A 20,959-nucleotide genomic window follows, 5' to 3' on the forward strand; every position below is an offset into this window, starting at 1 on the left:
CTAGTGTTCAGTTAGGCTTTTTGACAACAAAAAGGCAGGGGGGGGGGGGGGGACATCAATGGAGACTCAGTGGGTTTCCTTTGAATTTTAAGACTCTTCTGAATGCAATAGCCATGTAGCCTTATAATCTGGTCCAATCCACTAATATCTACACATCAGTGCAGTAATTTCCTGTAAGAATATACTGTCTTGTCCAAAATTAGAACTATAAAAATATTTTTGTTTCTTATATCTGTATGACATCCAAAATTGTATCATGTTACCAAAGAGCTTGAATTTTTCTCATGCTGTGGATAATATTTCTGTATTCAACATTATTTCTAATGCCCAGTGTCAGGCAAAGAGTATGAACTCCAGGTGACTCAATTTTATTTGAACAAATGTAGTGTAATAAATTTATTGAGAAGTGAAGAAGAATGAAATAGGGTTAAGTGGATATATTTAGAGAGTTTTAGGAATCCTACTCTTAACCTCACTATGATATAACAGGGGCCATCTTACTGCCCCTGGATGTGTGTGTGTGTGTGTGTGTGTGTGTGTGTGTGTGTGTATGTGAGACAGTGACAGGACTGGAAAGGGTAAAATCATCATGGGATGTGTGTACCCTGATAAGGTATTTATTCTTTCTTTTTTTTTAATCCATCCTTTCACCCACATCACCTCTGGTAACCATCAGTTTGTTCTGTATAGGTAAGAGTCTATTTCTTGGTTTGTTTCTCTCTCTTTTTCCCCTTTGCTCATTTGTTTTGTTTCTTAAATTCAAGATATGAGTGAGATCACATGGTATTTGTCTTTCTCTCACTGATTTATTTCACTTAGCATTATACTCCCTAACTCCATCCATGTCACTGAAAATGCAAGATTTCATTCTTTTTTTTTAAATTTTTGTAATGTTTATTTATTTTTGAGAGAAAGAGACAGAGTGCAAGTTGGGGAGGGGCAGAGACAGGGAGACGCAGAATCCAAAGTGGTCTCCAGGCTCCAAGTCTCCAGCACAGAGCCTGACGTGGGGTTCAAACTTGTGAACCATGAGATCATGACCTGAGCTGAAGTCAGACACTTAACCAATAGCTACCCAGGTGCCCCAATATTTCATTATTTTTTTTGGATGAATAATATTCCATTGTATATACATGCCACATCTTCTTTAGCCATTCATCTATTGATGGACACTTGGGTTGCCTCCATAGTTTGGTTATTGTATATAATGATGCAATAAACATAGGGGTGTATATATCCCTTTGAGTTAGTGTTTTTGTATTTTGGGAGTAAATACCCAGTAGTGCAATTACTGGATAATAGGGTAGTTCTACTTTTAACTTCTTGAGGTGATAAGTAATTTAAAATATTTTTATTAAAATAAAAACGCAGACATTATCACATAAAATGAAGAAGTTATATTAATTTTTCACATCAAATATGGAATTCAAAAATATGTCTCCTTCATCTGTTTACCCCAAAATACGTCCCAATTGACAGAAATTAGCAGATAGCCTAAAATCAGCAGTCAAATACTGGAGAAGAGGACTTAGAAAACCACAAAGCTTTGAAAGTCTCAGAATCAAGAGATAAAGATTGACATGACTTTATTTATTCAAAGGAAAGTCCTTCTGGTAATGGAATAAACAGAACCAGTTTAGAGATATTATAAGAAAGCTTTGAAACATGTTGGGAGGTTTTTTTAGATAAAGGAATTGATTAGTAAGAATTCATTCATTCATTCAACCAATATTCAGTAGACCCCTACTATGTGCCAAGTATTGTTCTAGCCAATGAGGATCCAGCAGTAAAGTCCTCTACTCTCATGAAGTTTACATTCTAATGGAGGAGACAGACAATAAACGAACAAATAAATAAATATGTAACACAGGGCACCTTGGGGGCTCAATTGGTTAAACGTCCAACTTTGGCTCAGGTCATGGTCTCATGGTCATGAATTCAAGCCCCGCGTCTGGCTCTGTGCTGACAGCTTGGAGCCTGGAGCCGGCTTCAGATTCTGTCTTCCTCTCTCTGCCCCTCCCCTGCTCACATTCTCTCTCTCTCTCAAATATAAATAAACATTAAAAAATGTTTTTAATTAAAAAAATAAAGTCAATGACCTTTAAGACCCACTTTCTATAACTCAGAGGGCACCCAGTAATGAAGTAAGAAATAGCATACAATTCATATTAGACATTTAAAAATTTCTTTTCTGATTTTAATAAAAATATCTGTTCATTGTGAGAAATTTAGAAAGTAGAGAAAAGTAGAAAGAAGAAAGTAAAACCACTTTACAATCACATCACCCAGAATAAAGCACCATCAAAATGTACATATTTCAATACACATTACACAAAATGAGATAAGATAATATTTTTGTAAGTGGTCAGTTCTTTCCTTTACATGTTAAATACAGTAGAACCAATGCAATGTTCAATCTGGACAGCTGTGTTAGAGGTGGAACAGTGCTAGGGCAGTATTTGCCTGGTTATCCCAGTGACTGGAACCTTGGAATGACACGCAAAGTAGACAGACCGTGACAAAACCTAGCTGCCCTGTCTCTCCTGCCAGTGCCTGAGCAATTGAGACTCGCTCCTGGGTGACAATTTCAGACTACATCTCTGTTCTTCAGAGCTTCTACTCATTTATGAGTCACTGTCACCTCTCTTCTCTCAGGTGGTTAGTTCTGAATGTGAGGAAAGCAGCGTTATCACAAGGGCAAAAGGGTGTGAGGGAGGCCAGCCCTAGGCAGGTAATCACAGTCCAAGGGGTAGCTGAAGGTCACCTTTGTTCAGCCTAACAGATAAATTCTCTGTTCTTTTCAGGTCTTTTTTGTTTTTATTCATTTTTGAGAGAGAGAGACAGAGCATGAACGGTGAGGGGAAGAGAGAGACAGAATCACAGTATCCAAAGCAGGCCAAGCTGAGAGCACAGAGCCCAATGCGGGGCTCGAACCCATGAACCATGAGATCATGACCTGAGCCGAAGTTGGACGCTTAACCGACTGAACTATCCAGGCACCCCTAGTTCTTGATGCCTCAGTAGAGCCATCCAAACCGAGCCTTCTCCTACCGAAGCCTCCATTTCCTCAGAGACAGAACCAGAGGAAGTCAGATCATTTAATATCAAAAGAAGGGGCACCTGGGTGGCTCAGTTGGTTGAATGTCCAACTTCAGCTCAGGTCATGATCTCGCAGTCTGAGTTCGAGCCCTGCATCGGGCTCTGTGCTGAGAGCTCGGAGCTCGGAGAAATTGTTCTCTCCCAGGTTCCAACTCTCAGAGTCACATCTGGGAACTAGGTGAGGAGAGCAAGGCACTCACCTTGCACTCATGATGTAAAGGGGTGCCAAAAACTTCCTAAAGATGATCAATAATATTTTAACACAGTATTTTTAAAAACAAAAATTAATGTAAAACAATCTGTCATTTAAAAAGATGTCAAATTGGGGCACCTGGGTGGTTCAGCCGGTTAAGTGTCCAACTCTTGGTTTTGGCTCAGGTCATGATCTCATGGTTCATGAGTTCGAGCCCCGCATCAGGCTCTGCGCTGGCAGCATGGAGCCTGCTTTGGATTCTCTCTCACCTCTGTCTCTGCCCCTCCCCCACTCATACTCTTCAACGTGCTCTCTCTTAAAATAAATAAATAACCTTTAAAAAATAAATAAAAAGATGTCAAAGTTTAGAATAAAGGCAGGATCTATATTACTTCCTTTTGCCTCAGGCTCCTATAAGGTTTGGCAGGGCATTGTTGCTTATCTTCCATCTGTCCCCCATTCCACCAATGACATGGATATTGGGTGTTTGCCTAAATATTAAAAATAAACTAGACATACCAAGGGCAAATAGATCTACAGACAGACAGAAAACACACAAAATGATCCGTAGAGGTGAGGGGAGGAAATTTTCTATTCTTTTTTTTTTTTTAATGTTTATTAATTTTGAGAGAGTGAGAGGGTGTAGAGAGAAAAGAGAGAGAATCCTAAACAGCCACCGCAGTCAGCTTAGAGCCCAACCCAGGGCTCAATCCCAAAAAACTTGAGATCATGACCTGAGCCAAAATCAAGAGTCAGATGCTTAACTGACTGACCCACCCAGACACCCCAGAAAACTTTTATATAAACCCATCTTATATTCAATTTTACCTCAAAACAGCTAACATTGTAAACAAGTTATGATGCAACAATTTGCCTTTACAATGACTATTGATCAATCGATACTATTCAGTACCCAATAGTCCATAGGTCACTGAGAGTCAAACAATACAGTTGTAAAGGTATAGCAAGTCCTGGAGTTTAAACACAGCCTGCCTACTTGGTGAACAACCAGTATAGCTATTAGTGGATCTTAACTCCAACCCAGACTCTTGCTATCAGAAGTACACTTAGTACTTTCATAACCCTTGATCCACTGAGGATCGTGAATTCTTTTCCAATGAATATGTGTTCATTGTCATGGGTTCTGTGTTATACCACCCACATGTGCCTTCATGAGCTGAAGGATTAATTCCCCCCAGCTCTTGGGACTTTGTTGTCTGACATCACTCAGCAGTCAGTTCCTTTCAGAATTGCCATGGCAGAAGAGAGCCACCTTCCCTGCGGTCACACTCTGCTGGGAGCAGCCTACCTCCAGTGAGTGGCTGACACAGGGGTAAAAAGGCCTGGGTCCCTCACCCCAGTTCAGCACCACTCCCAAAGTCTTTTCCAGTTTCAGCATGCCTAGCAGGGTCAGCTGAGGCCTTCTCCCTCTGCCCAACCCTGCTTATTTCTCTTCCCCCGTCTGTTGTTGATCCTGAGAGCATTCCTAAATAAAATTTCCTGCATGCAAATCTCCATCTGGAAGTTTGCTTTCCGATGAACCCAACCTGCTCCATTTATGGGACTTCCTAACATCGTGTTAATTGGAGGCTGAACACTTGCCATATGAAGAAACAAAAGTGATTCAGTCAGTAAGTTCTGCTAATCACTGACACTAAGATTATTGGCACGCTTCATTGGGATATCAATTATGACATCCCAATATTTTTTTCAAGTCTCACCTTAAATGCTACCATATCTGTGTGTTTATTTAGATGACTCTTTGAAGTCTTTACAAAAGCCTTATGAGTTTAAGGTTCCAGAGACCAAAGAAGGTTTTTAAATGAATTTTATTTGAGTTGAGATGCTTTCAAACTCAACTTCATGGTGTTCAGATCTATATTTATGATCTCCTCTCCTTATAATTGGATGATCAAAGTAGAAGTTAGGGTGGAGAATAGAAGTATAAACCATCCACTTATTCCAACTTGAATCAGTTTGAGACGTATTCACTCTAATCAGCCTTTTTCTGGTTCTCTCTAGAAGAAGTTGTTGCTGCTATTGCTACTATTGTTCCTACTTGGAGGGCTAAAAGGAGCCCAAAAGAGGTGACACAGAGAAAGTTGGGTCTGGACCAGAAAAGGGATTTATCCCAGCTAATAGGACATGGCATAGGTAGGTTAGAGAACGAGTCATTATCAGGAAGCACTGGTATAGCCAATATAGTGCCAGGCATCAATCCAAAGGTAGACAAAGAAGAAGACAGGAGAACAAGGGGCCAGGCTGATCCTTGAAAAAAACAAGACATTCAACAGAATCACGGATCTGGCATGATTTAAAGCGTGTGGGTCAGAACCAAGTCTGTGGAAGGTAAACAGGTCCTGGAGCTTCTTTGTCAGGTGGCCTGGTGCATACAGCAGGGATCCGAGTGGCAATTTCAAGTCTGCCCTGGACAACCTCCCAATCTCCATCCCCCTTTCCCTGAACCCATCTCCTCAAAATGCCACCCACTGAAGAGGAGTGTGGGGAGTGGCAGGTGAAGAATGTGGCAGCAAAGAGAAGGTCACAAGTCCCCTTAAATGTGTAACCCTAACCACACATTCATTTGTTCCTCACACACATCTTCCCATACCAAAAGAAGCAACCTCTCTCCCACACACCACATTCTAGGGCATCCTGTGATCACATTACAACAGAACCTTATTGTCACAGGGAAGTGCAATATACCAGAGAATAGGTTGTGGGGAAAACCACTGTTCTCCCTCTGCTGATGGAGTAGAAGCATCGTGACAGGGAGTTTTGCACCCAAATCCTGTTGTAGACTATGATGGAACTGACAGGTTGGGGGAAATGGACAGCTAAGTTCCCTTAGTCCGGATTATCCTCTTTTATAGCGTCCCTGATGAGATCATAGCTGGAGAGGCAGGGGTGTGACTCCCAGAATGAAGAATGTAGGGCTAGTGGCCAAAGCTGGTGACTGACAGTAGAGAGCTATAGGTAAGTTTGTCCTTGTCATTGTTTTTTAAATTGTGTCAGGTTTGGAAAGGTCCTTCCAATCCTAGTGTTGAGATGCCACAGATGAACCCCAAATATCTTAAGGTGTCACTAAAAATTTTGAAAATAATATTTCTCTTACTTGCCTTCAATTTGAAAACACCCCTCTAGGCTACATGAGAGTTTTACAAAGGGAGCCATATTTGGCATGGGGAATAGACCCCCAAATATGCCAGAACCCACAGTTCCTTCCATATATCTCTGCCTATAACTCTGGATTCCCAAAAGATGAGGAATCCCTGGCCTAAGGTTTCCAAAGTCAAGATTGATCCCTTTCCCAAGTGACAGTCACAAAGCAAACACTGTATCACACCCCACTTCAAGAAAAGAGAATTGTCAACTACAAAAAAGTCTCTCAACATGCTCTTTGTGACCTTAAGCAACAGCTTTCCCCTCGTTGGGCCTCAGTTCTACCTTAAATTCAGAAGACTGTGATCGCTCACACCCAGCCCCAAAATTATTTCACCAGTCACTTGCCAAGCCCCGCCCCAAGCTACCTGGCGACCTTACTATTTCTGAGTCTGACTCCTCCCAGCGACTCCTTCCCTTTCAATTCCTTTGATAAATAGCTTCCCCTCTAATGGCTTTTGCTCTGGAAACTGCACCTCCTAACTCCTGCCAGAGACAGTTCTCCCCAGCATGAGCGCTGTCCCGCTCCCCTCGGCCAGGACAGCAGGTCTTCCTCTTAGCTTCTTGTTTCTGCTTTCCTTCTGGGTAGACCGAGGTGTGGTAGCTAAGGAGCTGAAGTTTGTGACATTGGTGAGTAGACTTTTCTCATTGCTTTTCCCTTAAAACTGTTACCAGCAGCGGCTGATAACCAAGTGTCAGGTTTCATATTAGCCTCCTGTGGTCTCCCAGAGACCAAACTCAGAAAGTGAATAATCAAGTTTCGCAAGTTCCTCCTAACGAATACTTAACGTGTCCTGACAAAAAGTGTTTGGTTTGGTTGTATGTGCCTTTGTCGATGTTCTTTATTCACTTACTTCACAACTGCCCTAAATGCATGTTCCTTTTGACAGCCTCAAAGGAAGGGGGAGCTTCCTCAAAGTTGGGGGAGGCCTCAGCTGGCCACGGTTCGCACTAGGAACTTAATCGGGCTTCATTCAGTTTAATGATGATTAGTTTGCAAACCAAAAAACTGTCCTTTTTTGAATTAAGTAGCCCCTTCCCTTTTATTTATCAGGAAATTGGAAAATATATTTGTAAACGGTCTTTGAAGCATAAAAATGAAACTAAACTCGAGACTTCGAGGAGGACTTCCTGATGCATAGATTTGGTTGACCATTAAAATAATGTTTTTCTCCACGCAATGTAACATGCGACAAATTATGGGGAAAAGGGGTGGCATGAAGTTAAGGAAAGAAAATATACTGTTGGTGTTATTTTAAAAATAGATAGAAAGGGGCTTTGCAAAGTAAAGGGGATTTATCATTTTACCTGGGTGTCCTGGAATCAATCCCTCTGTGTCTCCTGGTTTCTCTTTGTGTTTGATTTTCTTTGTATGTCTGTTTCTCTTGTTCTGCTTCACTCAGTCTCCCTCTGCCTCTGACCCTCTCTTTGTCTTTCACAGCCGCTCTCTCAATCTCTTTCTCTTCCTCACTTTTTTTTATTTGATAGAGTGAAAATATGCTAGTAAATAATTAAATTTTCATACTGTAAGAGTACTCAAAATTTATTTCTATAATTTGCAGGGAAGTCATCTTTTACTTAAAAATTAAACATGAAGTTCCTGTTTTCTCAGCGCAGAGTATTCAGCACTCCTTTCTTTCCCTACAGAAAATAAAAATTTCATACCATATGATTATTAGTACAGTAAATCATTACTAGGTCATGAGTCAACAAATGAGAGACAGAGAATCAGAAACATATCATCAATTTATTTACAAATGATTTACCAGCTGCCAGACTTCTGTGCTAAAAAAAAAGTGTGTAATATTGTGTACCTTCTGTAGAGACATCCATGCAAGTTAGACTTTTTTGTTTGTTTTTTTAACGTTTATTTATTTTTGAGAGCCAGAGAGACAGAGCATGGATGGGGGAGGGGCAGAGAGGGAGGGAGACACAGAATCCAAAGCAGGCTCCAGGCTCTGAGCTGTCAGCACAGAGCCTGACCTCAGGGCTGGAACCCACCTACCACAAAATCCTGACCTAAGCAGAAGTCGGACGCTTAACTGCCTGAGCCACCCAGGCACCGTAGTTAGACTTTTACTTGTATTCCTTGCCAACACATTCGTTAAGTGAGTGTTGGGACTCTGCAGAAATTACACTGTCAACACTGTAAACCTGTTGCAAGCTGGTTGAGTGGAATCTTCTCTGAGATATTACAGTGAAGTTTCAGTTAACTTCACTTGGCCAATTCTCTGCCTATTTTACCAGAGTCCAGGCTAACTTCCATTGGTACCAAACTGTTGTGGCTTTCCTTTCCCCCCATCACTCTCAGTTAACATGTATTCAAGGACCACAAGTTAATTCTATCTATCTAAGGGCTTCAGCAAGAAGATACTATTTTCTTGTTTTTATTGATTAGAGACAATATTTGACTATACATGGTTAAATTATATACCCAGGCAAATCCTTACAAAATTATTAGAACCAGGAGCACCTGGGTGGCTCAGTCAGTTAAGCATTCAACTCTTGATCTCAGCTGAGGTCTTGATCTCAGGATTGTGAGTTTAAGCCCAGCATTGTGCTCCGTGCTGGGCCTGAAGCCTACTTTATTATTATTTTTTAACATAAACAACATAATTTAATTGTTCTAAAAAGCCTTTTCCCTAGGCATATAGTCTCAATGTTATAAATGTGCAAACTAAGACAAAGAAAGTTAGATTGCTTGCTTAGTATCATAAACTATATAAGTGTTCATTATTTTATTTTTTTAGCTTTCTTTTTTTATTGTTCAAAATTTTATTTAAATCCAAGTTAGTTAACATGTAGTGTAATAATGGTTTCAAGAGTAAAATTTAGTGATTCGTCACTTACATGTAACACCCAGTGCTCATCCCAACAAGTGCCCTTAATGCCCATCACCCACCCACCACCCCTCCAGCAACCCTCAGTTTGTTCTCTGTATTTAAGAGTCTCTTATGGTTTGCCTCCCTCTCTGTTTTTATCTTATTTTTCCCTCCCTTCCCCTGTGTTCATCTGTCTTGTTTCTTTTGTCTTTCTCTAACTGACGTATTTCAGTGAAGCCTACAAAAAAAAAAGAGAGAAAATTGTTAGAACCAGAATAAAGGAAAGCTGCCTCTGATTAAAGTGGTAACATTAGTGACAATAACCAATCGTGACTCAAATGTTTTTTTTACATGCCAGACACTGCTGTGAGAGTTCAATATGGAATATGTCACATTATCCTCCCAAAAACGCTGTAAAGTAGGGTTTCTAGGAAAACACAGGATACCAAGTTAAATTTGAATTTCAGATTAACATCAAATAAATTTTTAGTATAAAGGGTGTTTCATGCAATATCTGGGCCTCCTGTAGTTTTGTTTGCTATATCTGGCAATTGTTCCCCAAAGTTTTTGTAAAAACCTTACTAACTCTATTTTATAGATAAAGAAATTGAGACACAAAGAGGTTAAGCAGTTTGCCCATGGTTACACGGTGCAGTCAGGATTTGAATCCAGGCTGTATGATCAAAGAGGCCATGCCCTTAATCACTAAACATATTCCATTCCTGCTGTATGTGTTTAAGCCAGCACATGGAGCTGAGATCTTTCCACGGAGGTTAGGTGTACAGATTTAACTCCTACTCAAAATCAGCAGGTGGCTTCCTCGCTGTTTCTCTCTGATCCAAGAAAAATAAATCTTCCCCAATTCTAAAAAGCTGTTCTTGGCAGAAAGAGCAGGAAACTGTCCCGGGTTCTTGTTCCCTGTCATGAAGAGAGTCATCACATGATCTTTTAAAACAGGTTTATCAAAGTTCGTCTCATGGAATGCTAGTTTGATGACTTGTTAACAGGAGTTGCTTGGTAAAAACAAAATGGGTTTCAGTAGTTAAATCTGCACTGGGAACAGAACAAGGGGTAAACTGCATTTCAGGTGTTTTAAGGGCAGGACTCCTCAGTCTTTTTCTGATATGTGCTGTGGCTTTAAAGGAAAGGATTTAATAAAACTGCATTTCCTAAACTTTGACCATAGAATCTACCTCCTTCTTTTCCAGAGTGTCCCATAGAAAACCCTTAGAGAATCATTATTCTTAACTTTTTAGAGACAGAATAATAAGCATGGTGAGTATGGGAGGTCAAGGAAGATCTCTCTCGATTGCCTTTTTTCAGGTGGGACCTGAAATTAGTGACTGCCAGGATTAGAAGCCGAAGTAGGACATTCCAGCCCGACAGAACATCACTGCCATGAGGCTAGGATAAACAATGTATTAGGTGTATGTGCCACAGGGGCTCTGAGGCAAAGCATGTTTAGTAAGAATATAAAGTTATAACATCCAGGTGGGCAAGGCCAGATCAGGTAGGGTGCTGTGGGACCCATGTAACATGCCAAATCTGCTTAGCAGACTCAGTGGAGAAAGATCATTCATGGGGGTCCAAACCATGGGTTTTTTTTCTTTGTTTGTTTGTTTTTGTTTTAAGTAACCTGTGGGCACCCAGGTGGCTCAGCCAGTGAGTGTCCAACCTTGCCTCAGGTCATGATCTCACGGTTCGTGGGTTCAAGCCCTGCATCCGGCTCTCTGTTGTCAGCGTGGAGCCCACTTAGGATCCTCTGTCCCTCTCTCTCCCTGTGTACCTCTCCCACTCTGCTCCCTCTCTCTCTCAAAGATAAACAAACATTAAAAAAAAAAGTTACCTGTGATCTAAAAGGATGAAGTGAATGTGACGTGGTGGGGAAAACAGTGGGTAGCCATCATGAAAAGAAGGAGATCTACACGACTCATTCAATCTCTTTGAGCCTCGGTTTCCTTCTTTGTTCAGGACAGTAACAGTGCCAGCCTGGCCTCACAGGAGTTGTGAGAATTGAAAGAGAGAGCAGGGAAAGAACTGTACAAAACCATGGAGGTTGCACAAACACAAGAGGTTGTTATCCTGGATGTCTTCTATTGCAATTACCACTACTGCAAACAGTCCTACTGCTGACCCTCTATTTTTAGGTTTCTAAAGGATTTCGTAGAGTATGACTGCTGGACTGAGAACATAGGTTACAAATTTGGCAGAGCAGTAGTTAAGAAGATTGCCTTTCCACAGACTTAAAAGAGGACCTAGACACTTCCAAAGGCTCCAGCTGAAACTCCAGTTGCTCAAGAATCCCACCTGTGCACTTGAGGGCACTCCCTGATATGCACGTGTGCACACGCACACACACATATTGATTTCCAGTGCTGGGTAGCGGGGGGATGGCTTATCAAGTGTCTCTGCGGGACACCCCTTCTGAAGAGCTCATGGCATATTTGAGCCCTAAAACCTATTGAAATATAGAGGAGTTATTCCTGACCTGTAAGGACAGAGTGAGAAAGCTTGTTTAAGCCTTATGATTATGTTCCATGGCTCTGCTGTTTAACAATCCCTCCTCCAAGGGGACCACACTTATTTTCTCCCCAGGCTATACTGTCATTTAGATGCATAATCTCAGTTTTATTTTTTTATTTTAAAAAATTTTTTAATGTTTATTTATTTTTGAGAGAGAGAGAGAGAGAGAGAGAGCAATAGGGAGAGCATGCAAGAGTGGGGAGGGGAGCAGGCAGAGAGAGGGGAACAGAGGATCGGAAGCAGGCTCTGCACTGACAGCAGTGAGTCTGATGCAGGCAGGGCTCAAACTCATGGACCATGAGATCATGACCTGAGCCAAAGTCGGCCACTTAACTGACTGAGCCACCGAGGTGCCCCTCAGTTTTGTTTTTTAAATGGTATTCAGGGTTGTTTCTTATATCAAGGTTTTATTTTCCTCTAGTGCAACACTGCCTCCCCCCCAACACACACAGCTTCCAATCTTAGAGGAAACCCCAGATTCCAGACCACCCACTGGTGGGATGTTAAGGACTATGTTTTAGCACAGAGAAATGAGCCTCTTACACAGGTTGAGAATGCAGGCATTGGAGACCCACAGTCTGTGTTTGGATCTCTGCCTTATCATATCACTTACACTCTGTGTGACCTTGTGAGGTCACTTAACTATAGGGCCGATTTCCTTGTTTGTGCAATGAAGATAATAATAGTAAATGCTTTGTAGAACTGATGAATGGATTAAATTATGAGAAGCACTTGCCACATTTTCTAGGACACAACAAGCATTCAAAAAAACCTTGAGGAATTCTTGTGGTTATAGTACGGTAGGAAGCATTGTAAATTTTATTTCACTACAGTGTCTCTCATCTGACTTCTCTTTGGCTAACTCAGGGCCTCTCAGCTACAGGTACCCCCCTAGGGCACATTTGGCAGTGTCTGGAGAACTTTTGGGTTGCCACAACTAGGGATTGCTACCGATGTCTAGTGTGCAAAGGCCAAGCATGCTGATAAACATCCCACAATGAACAGGACAGTCCCTCAAAAGGAATCATCCAGCCCCAAATGTTAACAGTGCTGAAGTTGAGAAACCCTGGAAACTAAACAGTGTAGCTTTTATAATCTATTGAAACTATATAACAACTTTAGTTACTCTGATGTAAGAAAGTATTTTGCACAATTACCTGGGATCTAAAAAAGTCTAAAATGTGTTTCGAAGATAGAGCACCAATGATTAGCCTCGATAATTTCTGAGAATGTGCAGCCTTTCTTCTTTCCATGAGGGGACGATTCATGACCGCAGTTTCTTACCTGACCAAAATGATTGCTTAAGACCCACTATACCCTTGTCTGTTTGTTGCAAACTGTTCTACTGAGACTTTAATTTCTTAGCAGTTTAGGGGACCAAAAGATCAGTTTTCTTTAGACACCAGAGACACAACCCAGGTCCTAGAGGCCTCCCTCACTTTCTTAGAATCCCATCTGAAAGATGACCAAAATTTAAGACTGTTCCTTATTCTACGTCTACTGGAGCATCTTAGCCAGGCAGTGTAAATGATAAGTACAGGAAATCTCAGACACCACAAGGCATTATGCAGCCCTCCTCTGTATTAAAAATGTTTGGTGGCCTCAGTGTAGACTTCATCTTGAGTTTCTTGAGTGTTTTACTTGTCTTATCTTTTGATCATAAAATAGCTTTGTGTTTGGTTTGGTATTCTATTCAGGAAGCGTATTGGAATCATAAAATACCAGGGTCTTGAAAGTCCGGACTACTCTCCCCCAAGAATAAAATGTGCAATCAAAATAGCATGGCATGCATATGAATCCAGAAGTATGTTCTTAAAGGATTGATGCTTAGCTTTTCTCATCTTCCTATCCACAAGTCCTTTATTCCTAATCTCCTAAAAACTAATAAATCATTGGCTCAAGACAGTCACAAATGGTATGTGGCATTTAAAAGCCACTATTTTTATGTTATGTAAAATTTTTAACACCATTTTTACTGTAACCATAATTAAGGAAGAATAATTCTTATCAGAGTTTGTCTGCGGTAAAGTGATTTTTCTAAGCTTTGTGTTCCTTCTTGCCCTGATATACAAACCAATCTCCACACGTGGCTTGCCTACTTTCTAATGAGTGATCGTCTTGTTACCTACATTACCTGAAACACAGAAGAGTGTTAGTGAGCTTAAAACAGTGGTCCTTGAGGCACCTGGGTGGTTCATTCTGTTAAGTGTCCGACTTCAGCTCAGGGCATGATCTCACGGTTGTGGGTTCAAGCCCCACATCGGGCTCTGTGCTGACAGCTCAGAGCCTGGATCCTGCTTTGGATTCTGTGTCCCGCCCCCCCCCCTCTGCCCCTCCCCTGCTCACACTCTTTCCCTCTCAAAAATAAATAAACACCAAAAAAAAGAAAGAAAGAAAAAACAAAAACAGTGGTTCATAACCTGAGATTTACCTGGGGAGATCTTTAAAATCCTGATGTCCTGACCACATCCCAAACTAATTAAACCAAAATCACTAGGAGGGGGATCCAGTCCTCAGAATTTTTTTAATTGCCCCAGGTGATTGCAATGAGCAGCCTAGGTTGAGAACCAGTGGTTTAAAAGAAAATCTATTAGGATGAGCAGAGGCAAAACACCGAAGTGAAATTTTTAACATTATTGTCTTGACCTCTTTTCAGGTATTTAGGCATGGAGACCGAAGTCCCATCGAAACCTTTCCTAATGACCCCATCAAAGAATCCTCATGGCCACAAGGATTTGGCCAACTCACTCAGGTTGGTTGAATTTTTAGCTAAAGATTGCCGATAAGTCTTAAGGGAAATTAAACTGTGTGGGGTCTGTAATATATTGAAGCCATACAACTACTTTAGTTACTCAGATCTGGAGGAGTATTTTGCACAGTTGCTTAGGATCTAAAAAGTCTAAAATGTGTTTTGATTGTGGAAGGAGAGGCAATAATGTTTAATTTCAGTAATTTCTCATTATGACCAGATCACCCTAGTGACTAGTAACTGTGGGAAAATTGTATAAAATAGCCAGTTTTGATTTTTTTTTTTTTACCCTGTTTGGCTTTATTGAAGCATGAGAGCTGTGCATGGCCACAGATGAATACATGAACTTAAAGGTGCTGAAGAGAGCCAACAAATGCTTGGAGGCCAGCCCCCTGAGTTTCTGAGCCTCCACCTGAGAAAGTAGAAAATAATCTTGTAGTCGATAAACTGAATCAGCAGGGTTAGGAAAACAGAATTCCTCTGCAAATGCCCATACCAAATTTGATTTTTTTTATCAGCTATGTACACTGGGATTGAGCCTTCCTGATAAGTGGTCGGTTAAACATAGGGAGCCCTGCTAAGAGCACCAAAGGAGAAGGTGAAGGGGAGGAGGGCAAAGGCGTCTGTAGTCACCACTCCAGTGCCCCACCCCCTTCCCTTGCAAGAGTGGATGGTGCCTGTTTGGGGCCATGAGGCCACAGGTGTTGCTTCTGTCCCGACCAAAGCAGTTTAAATACATTAAGAAAATCTCATAGAATGTTTAGAGTCAAAAATCTCTAAACATTTAACTGAACATTTAAACCAGTGGATCTCAGGGTGCCTGGGTGGCTCAGTTGGTTAGGCGTCTGACTTCAGCTCAGGTCATGATCTCATGGTTCGTGAATTCGAGCCCCATGTCAGGCTCTGTGCTGACAGCTCAGAGCCTGGAGCCTGCTTCAGATTCTGTGTCTCCCTCTCTCTCTGCCCCTCTCCTGCTTGTGCTCTCTCTCTGTCTCTCAAAAATAAATGTTAAAAAAAAATTTTTTTAAACCAGTGTACCTCAATCGTGGCTAAAAATTGAGATTATTTGGAGAGCTTTAAAAAATATTGATGTCTCTGGGGCGCCTGGGTGGCGCAGTCGGTTAAGCGTCTGACTTCAGCCAGGTCACGATCTCGCGGTCCAGGAGTTCGAGCCCCGCGTCAGGCTCTGGGCTGATGGCTCAGAGCCTGGAGCCTGTTTCCGATTCTGTGTCTCCCTCTCTCTCTGCCCCTCCCCCGTTCATGCTCTGTCTCTCTCTGTCCCAAAAATAAATAAACGTTGAAAAAAAAAATTAAAAAAAAAATATATATTGATGTCTGTCTGGGTGGTTCTTATTTGATTCATCTAAGATGTGGCCTGGACGTTGGGATTTTGAGAAGCTCCTCAGTTGAGCATTTGACTCTAATGTGTAGCCAAGGCTGAGAATCACTTCCCTAACTCAACCATGTTGCTTCATAGAGGAGAAATCCCACTGAGGCTATTTGAGGTCAGTATCTTTTGGCTCCCAGGTCTGAGCTCCTCCCACCATAGCCTACCCAGCTTGCGGCTCCTTAAAAGAGAGAACGGTAGCAAAAACCCAGCACTAGTCCTTAATACCTGTGGCGGTGTGAAGAGTCCTGTTCCCTTGCTTGCTTTTCCAGTAAGACGATAAAATACTTTTAGACTGTGGGGTCTGGATTCTCCTCTGGGTGTCTCTTGACTAGCCATCAGACTTTCCTAGAGCAGTGTTTCTCAAGTGCCAAGTGTAAATGTATCATCTTGTTAAAATGCAGGTTCTAATATTCAAAAGAAATGAAAACACTAATTCACAAAGATACCTGCACCCCCATGTTCATTGCAGCATTATTTTTAAATTTTTTTTTCAACGTTTATTTATTTTTGGGACAGAGAGAGACAGAGCATGAACGGGGGAGGGGCAGAGAGAGAGGGAGACACAGAATTGGAAACAGGCTCCAGGCTCCGAGCCATCAGCCCAGAGCCTGACGCGGGGCTCAAACTCCCGGACCGCGAGATCGTGACCTGGCTGAAGTCGGACGCTTAACCGACTGCGCCACCCAGGCGCCCCTTTTGCAGCATTATTTACAAGAGCCAAGACATGGAAACAACCTAAGTGTCCCTCAACAAATGAATGGATAAAGAAATATATATAGAGACATATATATCTATATACACACACATACACATATGTATATATGATGGTATATATTATATATATGGAATATTTTTTAGCCTTAAAATTATTAGATCCTGGTGTTTGGGACAACATGGATGAACCCTGAGGGCATTGTGTAAAGTGATATAAGCCAGACAGAGGAAGACAAATACTGTATGATCTTATTTATATGTGGAATTTAAAAAAAAATTTAAAAAACCAAACTCCTAGAAAAAGGGATCAGATTTGTGTTACCAGAGGCAGGAAGTAGGGGGAGGGAGGTTGGGAAAAGGGGGATCAAAAGGTACAAACTTCTAGTTACAAGGTAAATAAGTACTAGGGATATAATTTACAGCACAATGACTATGGGTAAAACTGCTCTATGATATTCTATGATATATAGGAAAGTTGTTAAGAGAGGAGATCCCGAAAGTTCCCATTACAAGGGAAAACAATTTTTTTTTTCTTTTTGCTTTCTCTTTTTATTGTATCTGTATGAAATGCTAACTAAATTTATACCAGTGATCATTTCACATTGTATGTAAACCAAACCATTATGCTGCATACCTTAAGCTTATACAGTGATATGTGTCAGTTGTATCTCAATGACACTTGGGGAAAAAATGCAGATTCTAATTCAGCCAGTCTGACATGGGCCCTTAAGAGTCTTCATTTCTAACATACTCCAAGGTGATACCAATGGTGCTGGTACATGAAGTAGCAAGGTTCTAGAGCTCAAATTCCTCCCTTGGCCAGGCACTTCCAATCTACACAATGACCGAGTGATGGCTGTCTAGGTCACTGGCTCTCAAAGTGTGGTCTCTGGATGAGCAACATCACCATCACTTAAAACTTGTCATAAATGTTAGTTCTCTGGCCCTCCCCGACTGAGCCAGAAACTATGGGGTTCAATTCTGGGAGCTTTTGTCTTAATGAATCCTCCAGGTGATTCTGGGAATGCTGAGTTTGAAATCCCCTGCTCTGTAGAAGATGACTGTTTCTTCAAAATTCAGCTGTAAGTTAATGCAACAAATTAAGTCCAAAGTACCTGCTTCTTTAGCTACTCGCATCACCCAGGAAACTAGCAAAAATTAAAGCACACCTGACTCTTTTCACACCTGCTTCCTCATCCTGGGGAGGTGGTAATGATCATGGTATCTAGAAGTAGAAGCAAATGAACAAGTGGGACCAAGCCGAGCTATAGTGACCATATCCTCTCTGACTCCTGAGGCTCTGGTAAAACTTGGGATTAAAGATGGACTCGAATGCAGTGTTTCTCAAAGCATGGCACTCTACTACATGGATCTGAATCACTCAGGGCACTTGTTGAAATGCAGATTCCAGGGCCACCCCAGGATCTAATGAGCAGGAATCTCTGGGGGAAGTGCTGAGTCATCTGCATTTCAACAAGAACCCCTAGATAATTTTGCTTCTGATGCACAGTAATGCTTGAGGATCACTGAACTAAAGCAACACTCCTCAATGGTTATTGGCCATCAGAATCTTAGTCAGCTTGTTAAAAACAGGTTCCTGAGCTCCATGCCCCGCCCCCCGAAGATTCTGGCTCAGTAGATCAAGGTGAGTCCTAAGAATTGGGTTTCTAACATACTCCCAAGTGATGCTAATACTGCTGATCCCCAGACCACATTTTGGGTAGGAGGCTCTAGTTTTTCATGAACCAGGCATAAATAAACTGTGCAGATAATAAATCATTACACCTAGAAGTTAAAAGTGATCTTCAGGGGCCCCTGGGTGGCTCAGTTGGTTGAGCATCCGACTTTGGCTCAGGTCATGATCTCGCAGTTCCCGAGTTCAAAGCCCCACATCAGGCTCACTGCTGTCAGCTCAGAGCCCACTTCAGATCCTCTGTTCCCACCCCATACCCCTCCGTCTCTCTCTCTGCATGTCCCCCACTTGAACTGTCTCAAAAAATAAATGCAATAATGAGAAAAAAGTGATCTTCAGATTCATCAAGTCCAACTTCTTACCAGATGGTTGAATTTCTTCCACAAAACCTCCACCAAGTGGTCAACCAGCTCTCTTGAATGTTCTACAACAAAGATGAGCCAGTGATGTTCTACCGCACCAGAGACGAACCATTTATTTAAATCAGATCAATCACCAGCTATTAAGTGTGCAAGGCTCTATGTTAAGTGCTAATAAAGGTGAATGAGTTTTCTCCAGAAGTCATGGCTAAAGATTTTCTTGTTTTCATTTAAAAATATGTTGTTGTTGTTGTTGTTGAACTATTGAAGTGCACCGTTATTTACTCCGCTCATTCAGTGAGGAGACATGACATAAGATTCCAGAATTTACTTTCACTGATTTTTGCTTTTATTCTCATAGCTGGGCATGGAACAGCATTATGAACTTGGACGGTATATAAGGCAAAGATATAGAAAATTTTTGAATGAGTCCTACAAACGTGAACAGGTAAGTTGGGGATCCAAGAGTGGAAACGTTTTTCCTTGATAGGATGTAACATAACGGTGCATTTGTGAAAGTGTTTTACCTGTTTTCCAAGGAACTTATACAAGTCAGAGATCTCATTTACAAATATACTCCTCTTTATACAAACATTTTATTCCTAAAAAATTTATGAATATGAATAAGTTCAAATATTTATGGATAACTATTGGCAAATACTTTGGCTTGGCAAGTAGCCACCACTTAATTGATCTCTTTTGTCAATTCAGCTATTGACATACCATCTGGCATTCTCATCATACTGTCTCTATCTCCATAGATACTACGATCATGATGCTAATGTTTTGGTGTGAGGGTCCTGGCCTTTCTCAAAAATACTCTTCACTCCACAGTGGAAAACCCACAGTTCCAACTGGTTGGATTCTCCTTTGATTTTTCCCCACTCTAGGTTTACATTCAAAGCACGGACGTTGACCGGACTTTGATGAGTGCTATGACAAACCTTGCAGGCCTATTTCCCCCAGAGGGTATCAGCATCTGGAATCCCAGCCTACCATGGCAGCCCATCCCGGTGCACACAATCTCTCTTTCTGAAGATCGGGTCAGTATTCTGGGATAACCAGGACATCCCCTGGGGCTGAGGAGGAGGAAACTTGTGGGGTTGGAGGTCTGGACACTGCTTGGTCTGTGCGATCTCAATCCTTTTCTAATAAAGGTGCAAGGGACAAAGTAGGGCACAGAAAGCCCCAGGCAATAGAGACTAGGAACAGAATCTCAGCTTGGATCTTTATCATCTACTTTGTTGTGCTACTCTTTCACCGAATGGCAGTTCATCCCTTTCCATCTTCACACACACACACATGCACACACACGGGGTTCCCCTTGTTCTACCTTCAATTCCCAGGCTTTTGGCGCCCCACATAGTGTTCCAGAACACTCTAAGACCTCTCTCCCTACAAAACACCCATCCCCACATGAAACTCTCATTCCAAGGTAGGGGAAAAAAGAAAGATTTGAGTACATAGTTAGTGACTAGCACTTTATACGTGTCATCATATTACCTTTTGTAACAATCTTGAATGGACAACATTAGTGTTCTCCTTTTATATCCAGGGATATAAGTACTCAGAAAAATAAATAAAATGGGCTCAATGCCACAAAGCTGGTAAGCATCACAACTGGGACTAGAAACAGGCCTGGGTCATTCCAGAGCAATTTCTTTCCCTGTAAAATAGTGGTTCTCAAAGTTATTATATTAGAATTACCTGAGAATGTTTTAAATCCTGGCACCTAGGGCACTCTCCCCAACAAATCAGAATATCTGAGGTTGGGACGCAGATATGAGTACTTTTAAAATAATCTCCCTAGATGTTTCCAGTGGACAACTGAGTGTGAGAACCAGTACCATAAACCAAGCTGCCTGAATGAGGCTATATAAGAGAAGCTCTCAAAATTATTTGCACTGCATAGGAGGGACCAAGAACTCTTTAACATTTTCAGAGGAGTTGCTTTATTTTAATAGTATTAAATACATCTAACTAATCTCCCAGATGCGTGATTTAAGACTAGATGAAGGAAATAGTTTGGGACAAGGAATCCATCATGATTCCCCTGCAGTCACATTGTAAGCATGACCATGTCATTTCTCTGTAGCTGGGGCTTAGCACAACTTCTACACCTGGATTGTTGCCCAGAGACCCCCTGGGGCAGGCCACTGTCCTCTTTGCCCTGCCAGTACTCCTAGACATTTGACTAAACTGTTGCATCTAATGACGTAAGAATATTTCCCAAATACTTTGTAGAAACAGCCTGA

General features: G+C 41.5%; 1 protein-coding gene across 3 annotated transcripts in view; it reads left to right on the forward strand.

The window, feature by feature from the left end:
- The first annotated feature begins 6,850 nt into the window (after window positions 1-6,850).
- Window positions 6,851-20,959, forward strand: part of ACP3 (acid phosphatase 3) — a 46,445-nt gene continuing 32,336 nt past the window's right edge. The window contains exons 1-4 of one of the 3 annotated variants that reach the window (XM_030329946.2): window positions 6,851-7,084; window positions 14,456-14,551; window positions 19,066-19,152; window positions 19,595-19,747. In XM_030329946.2, the coding sequence (XP_030185806.1) occupies window positions 6,965-7,084; window positions 14,456-14,551; window positions 19,066-19,152; window positions 19,595-19,747 (456 nt within the window). In that variant the 5' untranslated portion in view covers window positions 6,851-6,964. Of the gene's footprint in view, window positions 7,085-10,514; window positions 10,552-14,455; window positions 14,552-19,065; window positions 19,153-19,594; window positions 19,748-20,959 lie in introns of those variants that run through there. The other 2 variants (XM_030329945.2, XM_030329948.1) reach the window with 2 other exon arrangements.

Source organism: Lynx canadensis, chromosome C2 (assembly GCF_007474595.2).
Source record: "Lynx canadensis isolate LIC74 chromosome C2, mLynCan4.pri.v2, whole genome shotgun sequence".
In the NCBI taxonomy this organism is placed as follows: Eukaryota; Metazoa; Chordata; class Mammalia; order Carnivora; family Felidae; genus Lynx; species Lynx canadensis.